The sequence below is a fragment of the Trichechus manatus genome, unplaced genomic scaffold (assembly GCF_000243295.1).
Source record: "Trichechus manatus latirostris isolate Lorelei unplaced genomic scaffold, TriManLat1.0 scaffold00025, whole genome shotgun sequence".
Lineage (NCBI taxonomy): Eukaryota > Metazoa > Chordata > Mammalia > Sirenia > Trichechidae > Trichechus > Trichechus manatus.
In genome coordinates this window covers 4,103,798-4,127,181 of record NW_004443961.1, presented here as the reverse complement: position 1 = coordinate 4,127,181, position 23,384 = coordinate 4,103,798, and the positions used below count along the sequence as shown (strand labels likewise).

The window sequence follows — 23,384 nt, the reverse complement described above, 5'->3', positions numbered from 1 at the left end:
GATCAACTGCTTCCACACAATAATCTACTGTGCTACGTCCTACAAGATTAAGTGAAGGCGCAGCACATGGCATGAAAATGGCATGTTTATTATGTTCTAAAATTTTCTGTTGCATGCCTTTATAATACCCTGACATATTGGCAGCATTGTCATAGGACTGGCCGCTGACCTTAGAAAAATCAATTTTTCAAACTTCACATGAATATTGAAATACTTGATTTACAATTTCTTCATCGGTATGATTTTTTAAGCTAGTAAATGTAATAAATCGCTCAACGGGTTTTCTATCTGTTGGAGATATGTATCTTAATACAATACTTAGCTGATCTGTATGAGAAAGATCAGGAGTGGAATCTACAGACAAACTGAAATATTGAGCTATTCTTATTTTACTGAAAATAGTTGATCAAACTCTATCACTTATTAAGTTTGTTAATTCTTCACTTGTTGTTTTAGACATATACGATGGGTTGCCCTTTCCTGTGTTACCATATTTTGAGATGTGACCTACTAAAAATGGATCAAACTGAGCAACAAGTTCAAGTAAACCCCCCAAATTTCCATTTTGTGGGGACCCAAACACTTCATTTCTTCCTCAAAAAGATAGTCCACGTTCAGCGATTGTTATGACAGCAACAGTGTGTTACAAAATAGCTTTCCAGTACTGACGTTTTTCATTAATTTGTGTTTTCAGTTCATGAGTTAAGCCAAAACCATATCTTCAGTTTATATGCGATAACATACAATCTCTGTGAATTGAACTGTTTTCATGTTTATCAATCGTATTTGAGTTGCACCAATCATTAAATCCATCTGTAGCAAATTGAGAATTAAATGATTTAGTACTGAATAGTTTGCAAACAAAAAAATATACAGAGCTGACTGATGGAGAATACAGTAGCCACTCCCTCTTATAATTTTTACTTTAGCTTTGTACCGTAGAAACATACTCTGGCTACAGAACCTTGTTTGTTTACCATTCAAATTTTCGACTGATCCACTGTGATGTTGAAAATCACTTGACCCTATTTTGATCCCATAATTTACATCATTAAAAGAAAAATTATTCCCCAAAGCAGGATCTGCATTTCTGTTATTCATGGCGTCTGCAGATGCAACAATTTCAGATTCCAAAATAGTTTTACTTTCTACACCATTATTAATTTTTTTTTACTACAGCAAGGAATGGATGCAGAATTTGGAACAAATTCTGTTCTATTTGTATTGCTGTTAGTAATTTCAGCACTAGTGGTAGTAGTACAATGATTTGCACCCATTAAACCTGAGCATTCAACAGAAGAAGTCTCTTCTGATTCATTACGTTTTAAAACGGAAGTTAGTTTTGGAATTGTCTTTAGGGATTCACAAATCCTTTTCTTTTTATCTTCTGTGAGTTTTTGTTTTTGTACACCACTTAATTGTTGCTGTTTCATTCTACCTAGATATAAAATTATGTCTCTTTTTAAATTTGGTTCTACGGTAGTGAATAAATTTGAATAATTGAAAATAAAAAACATTTATAAAACTGGTAACATTTATAAAATAAAATTTACATTTTAATTTGGACATTAACACAAAAATTTATATTTGAAAATTAGTAAGTTAAAAAAATTGATTTGGAACATGTAATTTTGTTCTTCAGGTCTGAGACAGTCAAAAGAAATAGTACTTACAAGGCTGTCAGAAATAACTTCATTCTTTTGTCATACGATGTTTGTTGGTGGGCCCTTTGAAGATCTCCAAGAGTGTTTCTCGTCTTGAAATAATATACTTAAAATCTTGCACACTCACTTTCCATCTTTTGATGCCGCATCTTTACAATTTGTTGGACTACTGCTGATACCCGATGGTGGCAAGAGTGATTGCAAAGAGCATGATACAAAGATAAGGGTACGCTCAATCTGAAGACGTGTTCTGGTTTGCTCTGCAAAGGATAGGACCAGATACGTCACAAGTCACGTGACTATAGTGCTGCCGGCATGTCCTTATGTGGCCCATGAAAAAGAACTGAATGTGAGGTTCTACCCGATTGGTCCAAAATGAAAACAAAATCGTTATCACATCCAACATTTACAAAATGGTATCAATTTCAGTTAGTGCCCTGCCAGTTCCTTTCCACTGCGGGCTCGCTTTTCCTTACATCTTGTCTGTTTGGCGTCTATGGGTCTTTGCTTTGGACAACTGGTGTCCCTGTTTTGTTGATGCCCTAAGCACATGCTTACCTTGCTTACTGGGTAATCCATCCCGGTAACCCAGCGAGCACCAGGTGGTGAGAGGACATTCCTGAATCACGTCAGTAACCAGGGTCCTAAAATACTTGAGGAGCAATTGCAGTTCCATGTCTATGGCTTACCCATGTAAATGGGGGGGGGGGTGTTTTTGTTTTTTGGTGGTGTGGAGGAGGAGGTACTAGCATTCATTAAACATTATGTGACAGTCTCTGCCAAGTGCATCACATACATTTTCTCATTTAACACTTAAGACAGTTCCGAGAGGCAAGAATTACTGTCTCCGTTTCACAGAACAGGAAACCAAGGCTTAGATTACTGGCAAGATTATTGGCTCCTAAAAGATCAGACCTGTGTGCCCAGCCACTGAGCTCTAAGATCCCTTGCTGGGCAGTTAGAGAATATACAGTTTATCAGTCGTGTTCCATAAAATCTTCTAGCATGTGGCCCAGGCTTTGCCTGATCATCTCCTCTTTCCTGTTCTAGGAGATCCGAAACACCTGCAAAGGCCAATACTGCTCCTGGCCCACTGCCTGATTATAAGCCAAACACATTTTCTCAAGGCCCTGGTGGCAGAGTGGTTAAAGTGCTTGGTTTCTAACCAAAAGGTCAGCAGTTCGAACCCATCAGCTGCTCCAAGGAAGAAAGATGTGGCAGTCTGCTTCCGTAAAGATTTACAGCCTTGGAAACCCTGTGGGGCAGTTCTACCCTGTCCTGTGGGGTCACTATGAGTTGGAAACGACTCAATGGCAGTGGGTTTTTGTTTGGTTGCTTAATCTCCACTGGTTAACAGGAAGAATCAGATTACCTTTCCTCAAGCCCTGCTTTTTCATTCTTGGGGCATAAACATTTTGAAAACAGTAATCTATGTATAATCTGTATCAACAGACCATGTCTCCACCTACGCCTATCTAAGTAAGATAAAAGAGCAGATAAGATGAAGAAAAAGGCGGGGGAGAAAGAATGGAGGAAATGTTTATTGAGGCTGGCATGGAACATTGTCTTCTTTTAAGAGTTAAAAGCACAGTGTGTGTGAAGAGGATGGTCACAGACTGATTCCAAAATAAAGATGTCCCGCAGTTCATGAACAGCTCTGCAGGGCCACGGATCTGAGCGCGCTGCTAAGAGGGGTAGAACCATTCAGCTCAGGACAAACTTACTGACGCAACTTCATCTGTAGTTAATTTCCTAGAAACGATTCTAATATTTGCATTTAAAAATTCACATGGAATCACTGATTGATCTTTATTATGTCTACATTACAATTCAGTGTCATTCTCAGTAGGTTTAAGGTGCCGGTGGTCAAGACCGAGCATTTATGTACGTTTCTGATGTCTTTGGCACAATTCCTGGTTTCTTACATATAAAAGCACAGGTTGAAACGGGCGGTTCAACACTGCAGGAACACAACTATGTTGGACCTCAGGGTAAGTAGAAGTGTGTGTGACGCATTATTTACAAGATGGAGCCAAAACACAGTCTTTAAGAAGAAAATCAGCAGGCGAATGACAGGCAGTGGATTTTTAAGAGCAGGGCCAAGACTACTAGCTAGGACAGTCCTCTCTGGAGGAGGGGACAAGTGTTATACAATGGAAGCATTTCCCCCAGTCACTGATACCCGTTTCCTGTCATGAGATTTACTCTGTAAGAATCCAAGAGAGGAACAGCTCTTCTCGGGTCAGTATGGCTTGTTCAGCCCAAGGGATCTATATTAAAGTACCACTTAGTTGATAGCAGAAACCCCAGTGGTGTAGTGGTTAAGAGCTATACAGCTGCTAACCAAAAGACTGGCAGTTTGAACCCACCAGGCACTCTTTGGAAACTACGGGGCAGTTCTACTCTGTCCTGTAGGGTCTCTATGAGTTGGAATCGACTCGAGGGCAGCAGGCTTGGGTTTTTTTTTTTTTTTTTTTGGTAGCTGGTAGCTTGCCACTGTTGTTTGGTGGGCACAAAGTGATGTCCTGGCATTGTTAAATGGAGATGATGGATCTGGGAAGAATGAAGTCTTCCAGTTGGGTAAAAGCACATCCAAAAGCCTTATGTGAATGACACTTTTGTAAACAATCTTAAATAGAGCTGATATGGATTCCCTCCTGGCTGCGAGACTCTGGAAGTTGTAAATGAATGGCTGTGCCAGAACACAGTTCTGCTTTGAGGCTGGCACACAGATGAGAAACGAGTGAACCAATGTGATTTCTCATCTAGTGCTCCTGAGGGAGGAGTTCTGATAAGCCCCAAAGCAGCCTGGGTTGGAATTGTAGTTATTATTCAAGTACAAGGAAAGCTTTTGATTTCACATTGACAGTTCAGTTCTGATGTCTGTCTGGCAAATTACATGAAAACACACACACACACACACACACACACACACACACGCACACAGTCCCCGGATTACGAACTAGTTCCGTTCCTAACTCTGTCTTTAAGTTGAATTCGTATGTAAATCGGAACAGTTAGGTACAGTTCATATCTAATGTTAGTCAAATGTTTGTCTTGGTACATAGCGTACCTTTCTATGCATAAGAAAAATTAAAGCAACACTTCCAGATACACTAAAACATCTTTAACATAATATTTCGATGTGCGTCGCAAAGTAGCGCCCATTGGTTATTATGAACCATTGTGTGTACCTTGAATTTTTAATATAATTGACTTTATGGGGTTGGTTCACAACTACAGATTATACATAAATCAGACGTCATAACCCAGGGACAGCTTGTAGATCAATCTAGTTTTATACTGAACACTGGGTTAACAGTTACCCACTTCCCAATACAGTACGTTGAAAAGATTCCTTCTCACTTTCCCCAAAACCCCATGCCCGTCTTAAAACTGTTATTGCAGAACTGTGCTGGTCTGTTTTCTTTCAAAGCAGTGTCTTTGAAATTGGCTGGAGATGAATTCGAAGTAGACAATTTTGGCACATTAGCTGGGGGGTTGTCTAGATGCATCATAATCTATAAAAATGTGAGAGAGAGGTCAAAGGAAATTCATGCCAATAGAAAAAATTTGTAACCAATGACAGAATATATATTTTTTAAATCCCCAAAACACTGATCTGTGCATGAGAAAGCAATTTCTCTTCCACATTCATTACCTACTCCCAGCAGCTATTATTTTATATACTTCCAAACTCTCTCTCTTACAGAATTAAAGCAAAAGCTGTGAATCCAAATATAGAAAATAATCTGGACGTCTGTATATCAAATGTACAATTGGACATTGGCGTTTTTTTCTCCCCCTTAATGTCTTAATTTGCTAAGAGATGAAGATGTCCTTTCCATTCCCAGTCGTCTGAAGCCAGGGGTTCTAGAACTGTGAGGTCTGGGTGAATGAGATGGTATCAGACTTGTCTACAGCAAAGCCGCCGTTGATATAGGACTTCTTGGTCTCTGAGTTTTCATTATCAAGTATGGTGGATTCCAAGGCAAAGGGATTCACGATGTTGACTTCAGACGAAACATCCATCTGCTCCAGCTCCTTCCTGGAGAGCTTCTCCACGATGCCTGTCCCAAACGCATCTCCAAGCACGTTCACCACGGTCCGGAACCGGTCCCTGGGGGAGAGAACATGAGTCAGACAGGAGGCCTAGGTTCCATGTTCCTTCACTATTGGATATAGGAAAGGACTGGAAGTCTTCAGAATTAATGCAGAAAGTGCTGCCCTCATGACTGACTGACCAACTGACCTGAGGCTCCCCTCAGGCCTGGGGCAGAAGGTCATTAAGATGGGTTGGAATGAGCAGATAAGGTCTATGTGCCCTTGGCTCCACTGGGTCTGTGCGCCCAATAAATAACAATGGCTTCCCTAATTCCAGTGCTAGTCTCCCTAACTGCCCTTCTCCTGTTATGGATTGAATTATGTCCCCAAAATATATGTTGAGATCAAACCCTTGTACCTATAAATATGACCCTGTTTGGAAATAGGGTTTTCCTTTGTTATGCAAATGAGGCCATACCAGTGTGGTGGGTGGGTCCTAAACCTAATCACTTTTGAGTTATAAAAAGAAGAGAATAAACACAGAGACACATATGAGGGAAGACAGACTCCATGTGAGGATGGTCTATAAGCTAAGGAACACCAAGGAACCAAGGAATGTCTGGGGCTACTGGGAGCCCTGGTGGCGCAGTGGTTAAGAGCTTGGCTGCTAACCAAAAGGTCGGCAGTTTGAATCCACCAACTGCTCCTTGGAAACCCTATGGGGCAGTTCTACCCTGTCCTTTAGGGTCACTGTAAGTTCAGCATCTACTCAATGGCAATGGGTTTTTGTTTTTTTTTTTTGACTGACAAGGAAGAAATCAGCTGAGACTCTGATTTGGATTTTTAGCCTCCAGAATGCTGAGGAAATAAATTTCTGTTCTTTAAAGCACTTGTGGTATTTGTGTTACAGCAGTACCAGGTAACTAAGACATCTCCTCTCAAAGAAATGAGAATGGAGTCTTCCCAGGTATATTTTAGAATCTGAGTCATGGTTAACATTCAGTACGTCTTTTCCTCCTAACCTGTCTTGTGGGTTTCTAGATCAATGAGAACGCCACCGTGGGTTCTGTTTCGAGAGAGCTTGGATGTTTTGTGCGATGGCATGTGTGCAAGTGGGGGCATGTGTGTCCGAGTGTCTCATGTGTTTGTGCATATCCCTGGGGACTCGTTTCTCTACCAACCAGGCTACTCTGTCTATGCGCAAGCCAGCAGGGACATGGCAGAGCATGGGCGAGAGGACACAGGCCAGGGAGGACTGGACTGCTCCTCGAGGTGCACTTGTCTTCACTCTGACAGCTTGGAGAAGAGGCTGGTGGCAGGAAGATGTGCAGAGAAGGAATGCTTTGGAGGGAGGCCATTTTGACTCGGAGATTTGTCGGTAGGAACTGTGTGCCACAAATATTCTTGTGAAAATGATACCTGCAGGCCAGGAAAGGCCAACAGTGTTTACACATGTCCAGTCTGGATGCCCATCAGGTATGTAGAACAAGGACATGGGATTGGACTGGCTCCTGGTATGGCTCTGGTATGGGTGCCTTTTATCCCTGGACCTCCGATTGGATCTTTGGCTCCTGGGTAGCTTGGAAATGAAGGTCACTGGTTCCAGGAAGAACAGGGAAAGGAGATAAATACAAATCCACCATCACCACTAGGCAGAAAAATCCAAAAGCATTTGCCTGAACAGCAACCTTTGCAAGAAGGGGGCCCCCTCGGTTGGGCCTTGTAGTCCCAGGAAGCTGATGAGGGCCCTCACATGGCATAGCCTCCAAGCCAGGGGCAAGAACTTCTGCTTTCTGGATGTGGCTCTGTATCTTCAAACAAACCCATGTGGAATGTTCCGGTGTCCCTCCTCTCCGCCTCAGCCGCCACCTTGCGAACCATGAAGCACTGTGGCCCCAGTAAGTCTGAGCTGGCTCTGAAGGAAGGTTCAGTCTGGAGCTACACTCACCCCTGATAGCAGGGGATGGAGCCAGACCTAGATGCTGGAGACCAACGCACAAAGTGGGCATCATGGGTAAAGCTGGGACCAGCTGGTTCTAACCTTAACCTTGGGAGTCACAGAGGCATGCTCTCACTCAGATGTTCTACCATGTTCCTTAGCTGCCTGTGTGTGTGTGTGTGTGTGTGTGTGTGTGTGTGTGTGTGTGTGTGTGAGGGAGGGAGAGGGAGAGTGAGACAGAGAGAGAGGAGAGAAATAGAGTGAGAGACCGATTGGCTGGGGGACTAATGGTCCAACTCATCGTAACCTTAACACTCAAACTTGTCATTTATGGGGCACATACTGCCTGCCAGTCACTGTTCTAGACACTCCCCTCACATTAGCTCATCTAGCCCCAATGAGGTCAACAAAACTGTTCCCATTTCACAGATAATGCTTCTGAGCCTCAGTGAGGTTAAGGAACTTGCTCAAGGAATGGAAACTCAAACCCACGTTAGTCTCACCCCAAAACCCTTGCTCATGCCACTGCCCTTGACGGTTGTGAAGATGCTTGGGAATATGGGCTGATTTTGAACCAGGTGGTTCTGAACCAGGACTTGCCTGGGCCAGGCCAGCATGACCTACAGGGTTCAGAATGCCTGGAGCCTTGCCCAGCTTCTTCACCTTATGATTCCATTTTTATCTCATCCCACACCCAGCTTCCAACCTTGAGCACTACCAGGTATAATGAGCTAAAGGAGATCCCTGGCTTTTTAAAATCACTGCTCAGAGTCACAGGGAGTTAATTTTTAAGCACTTTATCAGATGGCCTAGGCAGAGGGAAATGGAAGCAGTAGCAGATGGCTCATTAGGCAATCTGGGGCAGGGGATGAGTAACTGTGGATTCTGCATGGCTAGGAAGCCTGCCTTCCTGTTCAACCGAGGCAGCACATTTTTCCAACTTACAGGAGCCAGTCAACAGCGATGATGAGGGTGACGTCCTCGGCAGGCAGGCCCACGGCACCTAGCACAATCACCATGGTCACCAGACCGGCCTGGGGCACACCAGCAGCTCCTATGCTGGCAGCTGTGGCTGTGACACTGGAGCCAAAACACATGGCAGGAAAGGAGTTAGACACCGATTTCTCCCTTTGCGGAACTGGAGTTCCATAGCTGTGACTGCTTGTGTCCTCCCACACTGGCCACTCAAAACTGGTATCTGTGAGCATGCATTGTGCCTCATTATAGGACGAGAGCTGTGGGGACTGAGAGGAGTCTGATGCCATCTCCTTCTAGGGGGAGACATGGCAAATCACCATAAAGCAAGGAGGCAGAGCAGAACCGCATGAGTGGCAACAAAAAATGGGCCAAAGACATATTCAGGAGGAAGACAGGAGTTTATCAACTGGGGTGTTTATGGAAGGCTTTATCCATCCATCCATCCACCTGCCCACCCATCCATCCATACACTCGCCCAGCCACCCACCCACCCATCCATCCACCCGCCCACCCATCCATCCACCCACCCATCCATCCATCCATCTATCCATCCAAAATAAGTGCCAGGTACCTATCAACTTGGTTTCTTCCTCCCTTCTTCAATCTACTCACCCACCCCTAGTCATTTACTGAGTACCTAAAACATGCCAGGAATTTAAGACTGGGTAGAGGGAAAGTGGTAGTAGTCCCTGGGTGGTGCAAATGGCTAACTCATTCGGCTGCTAACTGAAAGGCTGGAGGTTCATGTCCACTCAGAGGCATTTTGGAAGAAAGGCCTGATGATCTACTTCCAAAAAAATCAGCCATTGAATATCCTATGGAGCATAGTTCTACTCTGACACACATGGGGTCATCCTGAGCTCAAGTCAACTCAATAGCAGCTGTTTTTTTTTCCCCCTAGGATGACAGGCAAGGGCGTTTCAGGCGAGGGTGAAGGATGAGTTTTATGCACTTTCTTGATATCACTGGGCTCTTGACCTTTCTGGGAGCTGCTCTTTAGGGCAGTGAATTGAGAAATAGCTCTGCCTCCTGTCCAAGGTACAAGTGTTTACTCCTGACTGTGCCTTTTTGCCAGTGGATACACTTTGTGCAAAAGGAAAAGAGAGCTGGAATTCAGGAGAGGCAGCCAAGTGAACTTTATTACAAGGGAGTTTACGGCACCTTGGTGGTTCAGTGGTAGAATTCTTACCTTCCATGTAGGAAACTCAGGTTCGATTCCCAGCCAGTGCACCTCATGTGCAGCCCCCACCTGTCTGTCAGTAGAGGTTTGTGGATTGCTATGATGCTGAATGGGTTTCAGCGGAGCTTCCAGACTAAGATGAACTAGGAAGAAAGCCCTGGCAATCTACTTCTGAAAATCAGCCAGTGGAAATCCTGTGGAGCACAATGATCCTATTGCAGCTGATCCTGGGGATGGTGCAAGATCAGGCAGCATTTTGTTCGCTGTGCATGGGGTCGCCATGAGTTGGGGGCCGACTCAGTGGGAGTTAACAACAACAACAATGCATTTTAAAGACCCCTTTTGGGCAGGTAAGAGACGGCACTTCGGATTTTTTCCTTTGGAATATGCAGTTTCTCATCAGTAACGTATTCCTTATATAAGTGGGGTCATTCTGGAGAAAACAAGGGCTCACCATCTCCTGAAAAGCCCCCTGGCTTGCATCAGCTTGGAGAATACTCACCTCACTTTCTGCAGACATGTCCCCACCCTTGGGCCAAGGCCTGAACTCCTGCCAGGATGCCACTGGGTTGAAAGGTGAAGATCTAAAAGTTGCCAGTTTAAACTAGAAGAATCTCTATCAAAAATCCATGTTCTGTGGGTTCAAAAGGCCTCAGAATTCCTACAGCTGGTTCTGCTGCCTGCTCATCTGCCTGGGGTGTATCCCAGGTGGCGTCCGAGGGGACAAACACAGGCCCGAGTCCTTTGACAAGTCTGTTTTCCTTTAGGGGCTTGGCACTAATTTACAATAAATTAGAAATTCCTGCCATACCAGTTCCTCTAAAAGCTGGGGGCCTGCATACTCCTTTAGATCTGTTCTGACTTAAGTACTCTTTGGAAAACTCAAGTTTATTTCAACGCCGGTTGAAAAATTTAAACTGACAGCATCGGTGTGTTTTGTCTGTCAGAATGTTCATGCTCCTTCGATGCCTCTTGGAAGCCTGAACAATCCTGGTTAATCAAGTCCCTATTACCTGAGGCAGAGACCCTGGTGACGTAGTGGTTAAGAGCTACCGCTGCTAACCAAAAGGTCAGCAGTTCAGATCAGCCAGGCACTCCTTGGAAACGCTATGGGGCAGTTCTACTCTGTCCTCTAGGGTTGCTTTGAGTCGGAATCGACTTGACGGCAATGGGTTTTTTGTTTTTTGTTTTAATAGCCTGAGGCTAGGCTTGGAACTCAAAATGCATTTAGTCAAGGAAAACTCTGCCTTCGGGCCTTGACCTTGCCTGCTAAACCCAGTCATTTTCCTGGCTTTGGTCTGAAACTATAAATCTATAGTACTATACTATACTGTAATAGGTATATGTGTTTTTTTTTGTGTGTGTATACACATGTATGTGTATACATACATATATGTATACATACATATATATACACGTGTATATATATGTATATGTACCTATATACACATACATGGAGCCCTGGTGGTGCAGCAGTTAAGAGATATGGCGTGCTACGGCTGTCAACCGAAAGGCTGGCAGTTTGAATCCACCAGCTGCTCCTTGGAAACCCTATGGGGCAGTTCTACTCTGTCCTATAGGGTCGCTATGAGTCGGAATCGACTTGACGGCAATGGGTTTGGTTTTTTTTTTTTTTATACACATATATCTACATATATATATACACACACACATATACACACTGTACTATATACGTACAGTTGGTGCTGTTGGGAGCCCTGGTGGCACAGTGGTTAAGCACTGGACCGCTAACTGGAAGTTCGGCGGTTCAAACCCACCAGCTGCTCTGGAGAAGAAAGCTGTGCAGCCTGCTCCCATAAAGATGACAGCCTCAGAAACCGTCTGGGGCAGTCCTCCTCAGTCCCGCAGGGTCACTAGAAGTCGGAATTGACTTGATGGCCACAGGGGTTTGGTTTGGTTGTTGTTGTTAGCTGCCACCAAGTTGATTCCGACTCACGGTGACGCCATGTGTGCAGAGTAGAACTGCCCCATAGAGTTTTCAAGGCCGTGACCTTTGGGAAGCAGATCTCCAGGCCCGTCTTCGAAGCGCCTCTGGGTGGGTTTGAACCATCAACCTTTCAGCTAGTTATCTACCGCTTAACTATTTGCACCACCCAGGGTCGCCTACATGATATACTGTCCTGTAAATCTTCAGAGGGGCAAAACCGTATGAGAACCTACTCCTGCTGTTCCAGCGTCTGCTAACTTCCAGGGCTTTTACAGGAGAAAAAAACGCTAACCGCTGTTGGAGGGTTCTTTCCTAGCCCTGAGGCCTAGTTTTCGCCCGGGCTGTTTAACTCAGCTCTCCAAGCAGGCCGGAGGCGGGTTGTGAACTAGACTGAGCGCTCGTTTTAGACTCAGACCTAGGTTATAATCCTGCTCCGCTGTTTCACTGACAGCTTTTCCTTAGTCACGTTATGTCTCCGCGACTCAATCCCTCACCTGTGAGATAGGGATGATAATACATATTTTGTGGGGCTGTTGTGAGGATTAAATGAGGCCATGTGTGTAAGGCATGCTGGATAGCATCTGGACATAGTGGATGCTTACACATCGATGCCATCTCTGCTGCTACTCCTACCGCAGCAGCTGGTCCTACTCCCACTACAACTACCGCTGCTATATTACTACAACGTGCTGCTGTTCCTACTATTACATTACTACAACCACAACTACTACTTCTACCTCATTACTACTACAATTCTAACTACTGTTACTGTTACTACAGCTACTACCACCACCATTGCTGCTGCTGTGATTACGACAATTACGACCGCTACTATTACTGGAACTACAGCAGCTAATACTCTGACTACTATTACTGCTATTTTATTTCGCAACGCTCTCTCTAGGCCCCAAATCCTGTAACTATCTTTCATTATAAAAAAATTTATCCCCGTTTCAGTCACATTTAATCTTTGATAAGTGAGTGTTACGGATTGAATTCTGTCCCCTAAAAATGTGTGTCACCTGGTCTAGGCCATGATTCCCAGTACTGTGTGATTGTCCACCATTTTGTCATCTGATGTGATTTTCCTAGGTGTTGTCAATCCTACCTCTATGATGTTAATGAGGCAGGATTAGAGGCAGTTATGTTAATGAGGTAGGACTCCATCTACAAGACTAGACTGTACATTAAGTCAATCTCTTTTGAGAAATAAAAGAGAGAAGTGAGCAAAGAGACAGGGGGACGGCGTACTATCAAGAAAGCAGCACCAGGAACAGAGCGCGTCCTTTGGACCTGGAGTTCCTGCGCTGAGAAGCTCCTAGACCTGAGGAAGATGGATGACAAGGACATTCCCTCAGAACCAACAGAGAGAGAAAGCCTTCCCCTGGAGCTGGCAACCTGAATTTGGACTTCTGGCCTCCTAGACTGTGAGAGAATAAATCTCTGTTTGTTAAAGCCATCCACTTGTGGTATTTCTGGTATAGCAGCACTAGATAACTAAGACAGTGAGCATTATATAAAGCCACAGAAGGGTTATGTTTTAGGCGGATCTTCTGTTTGTTTGATGAATAGTCCAAAGAGACCACAGAAAGAGCTATACCATGGGTCTAAAAATCGCTTCAACCATTAGCCACATGAGCTGTAAATGTAACCTATAAAGTTAAAAATAACTTTCACGAACTCATTCTCTCCAAGGTAGAGCCAGAGAGGATTTTTTTTAAGTCAATAATTACTCTGGGCCTCACAGGTGTTGTTACTGACTCTGGGTCAGTTGTTGACGTTGTTGGGTGTTGTCAAGTCGATTCCAACTCATAGTGATCCTATAGGACACAGTAGAACGCCCCATAGGGTTTCAAAGGCTATAATCTTTATGGAAGCAGACTGCCACATCTTTCTCCCATAGTGCGGCTGATAGGTTTAAATCGCTAACCTTTTGGATAGCAGCCAAGCCTTTAACCACTGTGTCACCAGGGCGCCTGACTAAGGCAGAGGGAGGGAATTCATCAGAAGGTGGCAAATACCCCAAAGAACTGGCACCTCATACAACGGCTCCTTGGAAATCAGGTCAGTGTGGACTGGGATCGCCAGGCCAGGGGTGAGGGGTGAGAAAACGTACTTGGAAGTGTAAAAACAACAACGCTGGAACCGAAACTTTCTCAGGCCTAATTCAAGGTTTCCATTTTAAACACTCCCTGCTGATCTAACTATAGGACTTGACTCAAGCTCTCTTGGCATGGGCTTTTCTAGCCACTGACATGTGTTGCAGATTACACAGCATCAAGATAGTATAGATTGGTATGGTGTAGTGTGGTTATGGTATAGTATACGTTAGTTTAGTATAGATTGGTATAGTCTAGTATAGTTCCCCAGCTGATGTGTCAAATGGTCTACTTTGTACCTGTCTTCAGCCAATTTCAAGCAAATAGCAATACAGATTTTACAATTTAGGGGTGGGGAGGATTTAAAAAAGTACTGTATTAGAACAGTGTTAATTAACTCAACACCTTCTTTATACCAAAAATTTATACCTATGTCAAATGCTGGGGACACCAGAGTAAATTACATCCAAATGGTTCAGATTCAATATGGAGTAGGCTTAGGGTCTTCAACTTCTACTCTAAACTGAACACAAGTCTCCAGGTTACCTCTCATCCCAGCCTATCACTGCAAAGCCATGCTGTCCAACAGAACTTTCTGCAACAATGGAAATGTTCTATGTCTGCACTGTCTGATTCAGTACCACCAGCTACTGTGGTTATTGAGCACCTGAAATACGGCTGGTGCAACCAGGACCAGCTATGTTATTTATGGGTCCTTGTTCAGAAGTTATTAATAATTTCAAGACAGGGATAGCAAGGCATTAAACCAAGCCATGGGTAAGTGTCGGGGCCTGTGCAACAGCCCAGGTCTCACGCCCAGGAAGTCGGCTCTGAGGGCAGCTGAGGGAATGAATTTTTTTTCTTCTCATTACAATATGCTCACTCTTCTCTCTCTCTCTCTTTTTTTTTTAATTGTGTTTAGATGAAGGTTTACAGAGCAAACTAGTTTCTCATTAAACAATACACATATTGTTTTGTGATACTGGTTGCCAATTCCGTGACGTGTCAACACGTCCCCCTTCTTGACCTTGGGTTTCCCATTACCAGTCTTCCTGTCCCCTCCTGCCTTCTTGTCCTTGCCCCTGGGCTGGTGTGCCCATTTAGTCTCATTTTGTTTTATGGGCCTGTCTAATCTTTGGCTGAAAGGTGAACCTCAGGAATGACTTCAGTACTGAGTTAAAAGGGAGTCCGGGGGCCATACTTTCCAGGTTTCTCTGGTCTCTGTCAGACCAGTAAGTCTGGTCTTTTTCTGTGAGCTTGGGTTTTGTTCTACATTTTTCTCCAGCTCTGTCCAGAACCCTCTATTTCGATCCCTGTCAGAGCAGTCAGTGGTGGTGGCCAGGTACCATCTAGTTGTGCTGGACTCAGTCCAGTGGGAATGAATTTTTAATTTAAAATGAGTGGCTAGTGGCTGCCATATTGGATGGTGCTGGACTAGAGAAACATCTCCAACAAAATTCATTAATGACATTTTCACCACCTACTCGAGCAGACAATTTTCAGTCCTCATGTTACTAGAATTCTCTGCAGTGACTGACTCAGCTGACATTTCATCCTTGGAAATCTCTCTTCGCTTGGTTTCCATGACACCATGTTTTCTTGGCTCTCCTCCCACCTCTCTGCTCTTCTCACCTTCCTTCTTTGGCTCCTCCTCCTTTTTCTGGCTTTAATAATTAGGGTTTTCCAGGACTCAGGCCTTAGTCCTCTTTTCTTTTCTACAAGGTCTCCTATGTAATGCCATCTATTCCCAATGTTTAGTGAGTGCTCACTGTTCCATATTACTTAAACCCCACTACTTGTATATAATATTGTTGTTAACTGTTGTCAAGTCAGCCTCCCATTCATGGTGACCCCACGCACAACAGAACGAAACGCTGTCTGGTCCTGAGCCATCCCAGTGATCAGTTGCAGGTCAGACTGTTGTGATCCATAGTGTTTTCATTGGCTGATTTTTGGAAGTAGATCGCCAGGCTTTTCTTCCTAGTCTATCTGAGTCAGGAAGCTCCACTGAAACCTGTTCAGCATCATAGCAACACACAAGTCTCCACTGACCGTTGGGTGGTGGCTGTACATGAGGTGCGCTGGCCGGGAACTGAACCCAGGTCTCCTGCATGGAAGGCAAAAATTCTAACACCGAACCGCCACTGCTCCCAGACAGCTCTTAGAATAGGTGGGTATTTTTTGGGGGGAAAGGGGATGACTACTATGATCCTCATTTTACAGGTGAGAAAACAGAAACTTTGGAAATTCAAGTAATTTGGCCAAGGTCACGCAGCTAATAAGTGATGTAGCTGAGATTCAAACATAGACAACTGACTCCTGATCTATGTGCTGAATAACCACCATTAAGCTGATGACCCTCACATCTGTATTTCCAGTCCAGACCGACATTTCTCATTGCCAGCTATGTATGTCCACGTGGATGTCTTCCAGGCATTTCAAATTCTACGCATCAAGAAGTATGAATTCTTTATCTTCCTTGCTAAACTTACTTCTCTTATGCTAGTCCCTGTTCTGGTGTAAACACCATCCACCTATCCAGAAACCTGGGAGGCATCCTAGCCTTCCCCTGCCCCTCACCATCCTGCATTCCATTGATGTCCCCAGATTACCTTTCCGCCCATCCCTACTGTCAGTCTGTTGATGTAGGCCTTTTAATATGCTACCTGGACTATTGCAAGAGTCCCCTAACTGGTTTTCCAGCTTGAGGTCCCAGTGCCCATCCACCATATTGCCAGTCTCCTTCCCAGAATGCAAATCTGCCCATCATACACCATTGTCTAGGGCCCTTCTGTGAGCTCCCCATGCAGAGCCTTTCATGCTGTGACCCCTGCATTTCTCATTCCTCACGTTCTCCACACCGGGCTCTTTATGCCAGCCATACCAACCAACCTGCACTCAGTAACCAAGCTGTGGTTACATCACACTGCCAAGCCCAGTACGCGCTGCTCCTGCTATCCAAAATGCTCTTCACTTCCTTCTTCTCCTGCTGAATTCTTACTTCTCCTCTAAGATGCAAAATATATCCCCTTCCTCCGGGAGGTCTTCCCCCACCTTCCCCGGCAGAGCTGACCCTTCCCTCCTTGGTGCCCCCTGTTGTCTTCATACAAACCTCTTTTCCAGCCCTTATCATAACACTCAGAATTCATCTGGATAGCTATATGCCCTGCCTTGGTCCCTAGGTGGCGCAAACGGTTAAGCCCTTGGCTACTAACCGAAAGGTTGGCGGTTCAAACCCACCCACAGACACCTTGGAAGAAAGGCCTGGCGGTCTGCTGGTTATGGCCTGGTCACAGCATGAAAACCCTAAGAAGTGCAGTTCTACTCTGCAACACCTAGGGTCACCATGAGTCAGAACTGACTCAACAGCAACTGGTTTGGTTTTTGGTTTTGTACCCTCCAGCTACCGGGAACCCTTGAACAAAGGGACTACCCCTTATTCAATCCTACTTTGTGTCTAGCGGGTGCACTGAAGTGAGAAGAAAGCAATGCCTTTGGTTGACCAGACCCTGAAGCAGAAATCTAGGGTACCACAATTTCACTACTTCTAACCTACCTGTATTTAATCTTGGGGAGGGACTCAGCAGGCCAAGATAAACAACCCACCACTGGACCATTCTGTGTGTCCCTTCACAGAGCACTTTCACTCGAGGCCACCCCAGTGACAATGATGACAATGAGTGTGACCCATGCCCCACCTGATAGTGATGATCTGCCCAATGCTCAAGTCTAAGTTATTCAACTGTGCAATGAACACGGCGGCCACTGCCTCGTAGAGCGCGGTCCCATCCATGTTGATCGTAGCCCCAACAGGTAGCACGAATCTAGTGATTCTCTTGTCCACCTTGTTCTCTTCCTCAGCACAGCGGAAGGTGATAGGCAGTGTTGCTGAGCTGTGTGACAAAAGGAGAAAGGAATTCTGGGGTAGGACTGCAGGTTCTCAGCCCCTGACTGTGGAGACACCGCCCCTTCCAAAAACTAAACACAGAGCCCAAAGCATGCTGGGCACTTTTGTCCGAACATGGCTCCAGGAACCAGAAGGTACCATGCCTGCCACAAACTGCTCTTGGGGTGCAAGCCATGCCAAGAAGACAGGAAATATTCAATAGGGCGAGGAAATATATTCAAGGACGGAGGGGTAGAGAATATGGAGGTCATTGCTCAAATGAGAGGCAGCTACTAGAACCACAGGTTGGAGCCAGTGCTTCATAAAGTGAGGTAACAGTTGATAAGGCTTGGTCCAGAGGCTTCTTCTGGAAATCTCGCTCCCACTTACCTGGAAGAGATCATGAGAGCCGTGAGGAGAGCCTGCGCCATTCCCATGGCAAATCGGAACGGGTTCTTTCGTACAACTATGAAGTATATCAGCGGGAGGATTATGATGGAGTGGATCGCAAGCCTGCAGACAAGAGAGGACAAGCTCATAGCCAATGCCACCTCCTCACACTCCATCCTTTTTCCAAATAGCTTTTTTATTCGTGGTTATCATTCAACCTTCATCATGACCCAAGGGGGAACAGGGCAGGCATCTATGCCCCCCATTCCATATGTAAGGATGTAGGAGCTCAGCCAATGAAGTATCTTTTCAAAGTTGCCGGCAAAGCCAGTAGATGAATTAGAATTTTAGACCTCTCAGAACGCAGTTACATGACGCTGCCTACCCCTGTGTGTGCTACTCCTGCGATCCCCAGGGCTCTTTGCTTCTTTCTTCTTCTGCTGACTTCTTACTCCTCCTCTGAGGTGGCACAATGGTTAAGCGCTCGGCTGCTAACCAAAAGGTTGGCAGTTCAACCCCCCGAGCCGTTCCTTGGGGGAAAGACCTGGTGATCTGCTTCTGTAAAGATTACAGCCTAGAAATCCCCAGAGGGAAGCTCTACTCCGTCACATGGGGGTCACCATGAGTCGCAGTCAACTCAACGGCACCCAACAACGACAACATCTAAGGCTCAGCTAACAGCCCCCTCCTCCAAAAGCCTTCCCTCAGCTCCCCAGGTGGAGCGGACCCTTCCCTCCTTGATGGCCGCCGTGGCCCATGACAGCCGTCACCTGGCATCAACCCTCGCTCTCCTGTACCACACCCACTGTCTATGAGGGTCTCAGGGAGGAAGAAGTCCCTGGTTTCCACAGTCGTACTTTAAAAAGACCCTTTTTGCTTTATTATTTCTGCCTTCCACTATTATTCCTTGTTGCACACGGGAATATTCATGTTACACAAAACCGTGGGCTCAAGGAATGAAAACAAACAAACAAAAACCAAACCCGCTGAGTCGATTCCGACTCATAGTGACCCTACGAGACACAGGAGAACTGCCCCATAGGGCTTCCAAGGCTGTAAATCTTTATGGAAGCAGACTGCCACATCTTTCTCCTCTGGAGTGGTTGGTGGGTTCGAACTGCCGACCTTGCAGTTAGCAGTTGAGCACTTAACCACTGCACCACCAGGGCTCCTTTAAGAAACGAGATGGTGTATATATACTCCAAAGGCTTGAAAGTAGACTCAGATACCTGCACACACCAATGTTCACTGCAGCATTATTCACAAGAGGGAAAACGTCAAAACGACCCAAGTGTCCATCAAAAGATTAATGGATGAACAAATGTGGTATAAAGAGGAAGTCACTGCTTCGGGGGCACTGAGCTTCTGTTAAGGGTGATGGAAAAATTTGGAAATGGACAGTGGTGATGGTTGTACAACATGATGAATGTAATTAATGTCACTGAGTTGTACGTGTAAAAAATGATGAAACGGCAAATGTTTTTATATATATATATATATTTACTCACCACAACAAAAATGTGGTGTATATTATATATATATGTATATACACACAATGGAATATTATTCAGCCATAAACAGGAATGAAGTTCTGATACATGCTACAACGTGGATGAACCTGGAAAACATTCTGCTGAATGAACTAGTCAGACACGACAGGATAAATACTGTATGATCCCATTTACATGAAATATGTACAATAGGCAAATGGACAGAGACCAAAGTTTCTCAGTGGTTACCATGGGCTGAGGAAGGGAGAATAGGGAATCATCGCTTAATGGGTACTGAGTTTCTGTTTGGGGTGATGAAAAACTTTTGGAAACCGATAGTAATGGTTGCACAACATGTTGCATGTAATTAATGTCACTGAATTGTTCCCTTAAAAAATGGTTACAATGGCAAAATTTTGTTTTAAACATTTTTTTTCTTAAACATTTCCTTTTTCGTAAACATTTTTATTTTTAGGTATTTTTTTTTTCACTGTGGTAAATATATATGTAACAAATCGCTTGCCCATCAACATTCTTCATGTGTACAATTCAGTGACATCAGTTATGTTTACCATATTGTTCAATCGTCACCATTATCCTCTTCCAATTTTTCAAGATGGCAAACTTTTTTTTTTCCTTTTCTTCTACTGTCACACTTCATTGATAGTTTGGGTAGAGAATTCTACTTGATAATTATTTTCCCTCAGCATTTTGAAGGTATCATTCATGTTTTCTAGCATCCAGTGTTGCTGTTAAAAAAGCCAATGTCATTCTAATTCCTGATATGATTTTTTTCATTCTAGAAACTTTTAGGATCTTCCCTTTACCTAATATTCTGGTATTTCATAATGAAATGCTTTGATATGGGGTCTTTATTCATGCATTATGCTGGACACTCAATAGGACCTTTCAATCTAAAGATTCATGTTCTATAGTTGTAAAAATTTTTCTAGTATTAGCTCATTAATATTTCTCTCATTTTCACTTCCTTTGTTCTCTCCTTTTGGAATTTTTATTAGTCACATGTTAGACCTCCTGATTAACCCTTCATTTCTTATCTTTTCTCTGTTATCTTCCATCTCTTGGTTTTCGGATGTTTTGGTTTGTTTTGTTCTGTTTTAGGAAGAGATCTTCAACTTTACCTTCTGACCTTTCTATTGAAATTTCATTTCAGCTATAATATTTTTAATCTTCAGTGGTATTTCATGATCTCTGGTTGCTCCTCAAATAGCTTAAACTACCTCTCAGGCTGTCCTTGGTCTTGAATTTCCTATTTAAAGACTTGGCTCCACCTTGAGAAGAGCCTGTGACTTATCTTTGTTGTACTCCCAGGGCCTAGAACAACAAATATTTGTTGAATGAATTACATTCAGATGGTTTAATCATCTACAACTAAACCATGTCTACCATTTTGTTAATCACCTTGTATGCACCAAAGCTGGGTCTAAGCACTTTGTTGTTGTTAGGTGTTGTGGAGTTGGTACTGACTCATAGCGAACCTGTGTACAAAAGAACAAAACACTGCCTGGACCTGCCCCATTCTCACAATCGTTGCTATGCTTGAGCTCCTTGTTGCAGCCACTGTGTCAATCCATCTTGTTGAGGGTCTTCCTCTTTTTCGCTGACCCTCTACTAAGCATGATGTCCTTCTCCAGGGACTGGTCCCTCCTGATACCATGTTCAAAGAATCTGAGACGGAGTCTCACCATCCTCGCTACTAACGAGCATTCTGGCTGTACTTCTTCCAAAACAGATTTGTTCATTCTTCTGGTAGGCCATGGTATATTCAATACTCTTCACCGACACCATAATTCAAACGTGTCAATTCTTCTTCGGTCTTCCTTGTTCATTGTCCAGCCTTCGCATGCATATGAGGCGACTGAAAATACATGGCTTGGGTCAGGTGCACCTTAGTCCTCTAAGTGACGTCTTTGCTTTTAAACTCTTTTCCCTCTCTCTTTTTTACTGTACTTTAGATGAAGGTTGACAGAACAAACTAGCTTCTCATTAAACAGTTAGTACACGTATTATTTTATAACATTGGTTAACTACCCCACAACATGTCAACAGTCTCCCTTCTTGACCTCGGGTTTCCTATTACCCACTTTCTTGTCCCCTCCTGCTTTCTAGTCCTTGCCAGGGGGCTGGTGTGCCCCTTTAGTTTCGTTTTATGGGTCTGTCTAATCTTTGGATGAAGGGTGCACCTCAGGAGTGACTTCATTACTGAGCTAAAAGGGTACGACAGTACATGATACTGGGGAAGCCAGCACAACTTGTACAAGGCAAGGTCATGGAAGCTCCATAGACACATCCAAACTCCTTGACGGACTGAATTACTGGGCTGAGGGCTGCAGGGACCATGGTCTCAGGGAACATCTAGCTCAACTGGCATAACATAAAATGTTCTACATTCTACTTCGCTGAGTAGCATCACCAAAGGGTGTCGGGGGCCATACTCTCCACATTTCTCCAGTCTCTGTCAGGCCAGTAAGTCGGGTCTTCTTTTGTGAGTTAGAATTTTGTTCTACATTTTTCTCCAGCTCTGTTCGGGACCCTCTATTGTGATCCCTGTCAGAGCAGTCAGTGGTGGTAGCCAGGCACCATCTAATTGTATTGGACTCAGTCTGGTGGAGGCTGTGGTAGTTGTGGTCCATTAGTTCTTTGGACTAATCTGTCCCTTGTGTCTTTAGTTTTCTTCTTTCTCCTTGCTCCCGAAGGGGTGAGACCAGTGGAGTATCTTAGGTGGCCGCTCACAGGCTTTTAAGGCCCCAGATGCTACTCACCAAAGTAGAATGTACAATGCCTTGTACAAGTTGTGCTGGCTTCCCCAGTATTGTGTACTGTCTTACCCTTCAACAAAGTTACCACTTATCTATTGTCTATTTAATGTTTTTCCATCCCCACCCTTCCCTTCCTTGGTAACCATCAAATATTGTTTCTTTTTGTGTGTAAATCTTTTCATGAATTTTTATAGTAGTGGTCTCATATAATATTTGTCCTTTTGTGATTGCCTTATTTCACTCAGCATAATGCCCTCCAGATTCATCCATGTTATGAGATGCTTCACAGATTCATCATGGTTCTTTATCATTGCATAGTACTCCATTGTGTCTATGTATCATAGTTTGTTTATCCATTTATCTGTTGATGGGAATATAGGTTTTTTCCATCTTTTGGCTATTGTGAACAATGCTGCAATGAACATGGGTGTGTGTATGTCTATTCTTGTGATGATTGTTATTTCTCTAGGACATATTCCGAGGAGTGGGATTGCTGGATCATACGGTATTTCTATTTCTAGCTTTCTAAGGACGTGCCATATAGTTTTCCAAAATGGGTGTACCATTTTGCATTCCCACCAGCAGTGCATAAGAGTTCCAATCTCCCTGCAGCCTCTCCAACATTTGTTATTTTCTGTTTTTTTGATTTGTGCTAGTAATTGCCAGGGTAAGATGGTATCTCATTGTGCTTTTGATTTGCATTTCTCTAATGGCTCGTGATGGCAAGCATTTCCTCATGTGTCTATTAGCTGCTTGAATGTCTTCTTTGGTGAAGTGCCTGTTCATTTCCTTTGCCCAGTTTTTAACTGGATTATTCGTCTTTTTGCAGTAGACATGTTGGATTTTCCTGTAGATTTTAGATATTAGACCTTTCTCAGATTTGTAACAGCCAACCCAGTCTGTAGGTTCTCTTTTTACTCTTTTGGTGAAGTCTTTTGATGAGCATAAGTGTTTAATTTTTAGAAGATCCCAGTTATCTAGCTTAT

The 23,384-nt window shown here is 44.0% G+C and overlaps 1 protein-coding gene across 1 annotated transcript in view; it reads right to left on the bottom strand.

Moving 5' to 3' along the window:
- Positions 1 to 5,537: 5,537 nt before the first annotated feature.
- SLC1A1 (solute carrier family 1 member 1) overlaps positions 5,538 to 23,384 on the bottom strand; it is an 83,522-nt gene continuing 65,675 nt past the window's right edge. The window contains exons 9-12 of the mRNA XM_004373473.1: positions 18,129 to 18,251; positions 17,551 to 17,745; positions 8,593 to 8,727; positions 5,538 to 5,784 (exon numbers count right to left, since the gene is read on the bottom strand). Coding sequence (XP_004373530.1) covers positions 5,538 to 5,784; positions 8,593 to 8,727; positions 17,551 to 17,745; positions 18,129 to 18,251 — 700 coding nt within the window. The remainder of the gene's footprint in view (positions 5,785 to 8,592; positions 8,728 to 17,550; positions 17,746 to 18,128; positions 18,252 to 23,384) is intronic.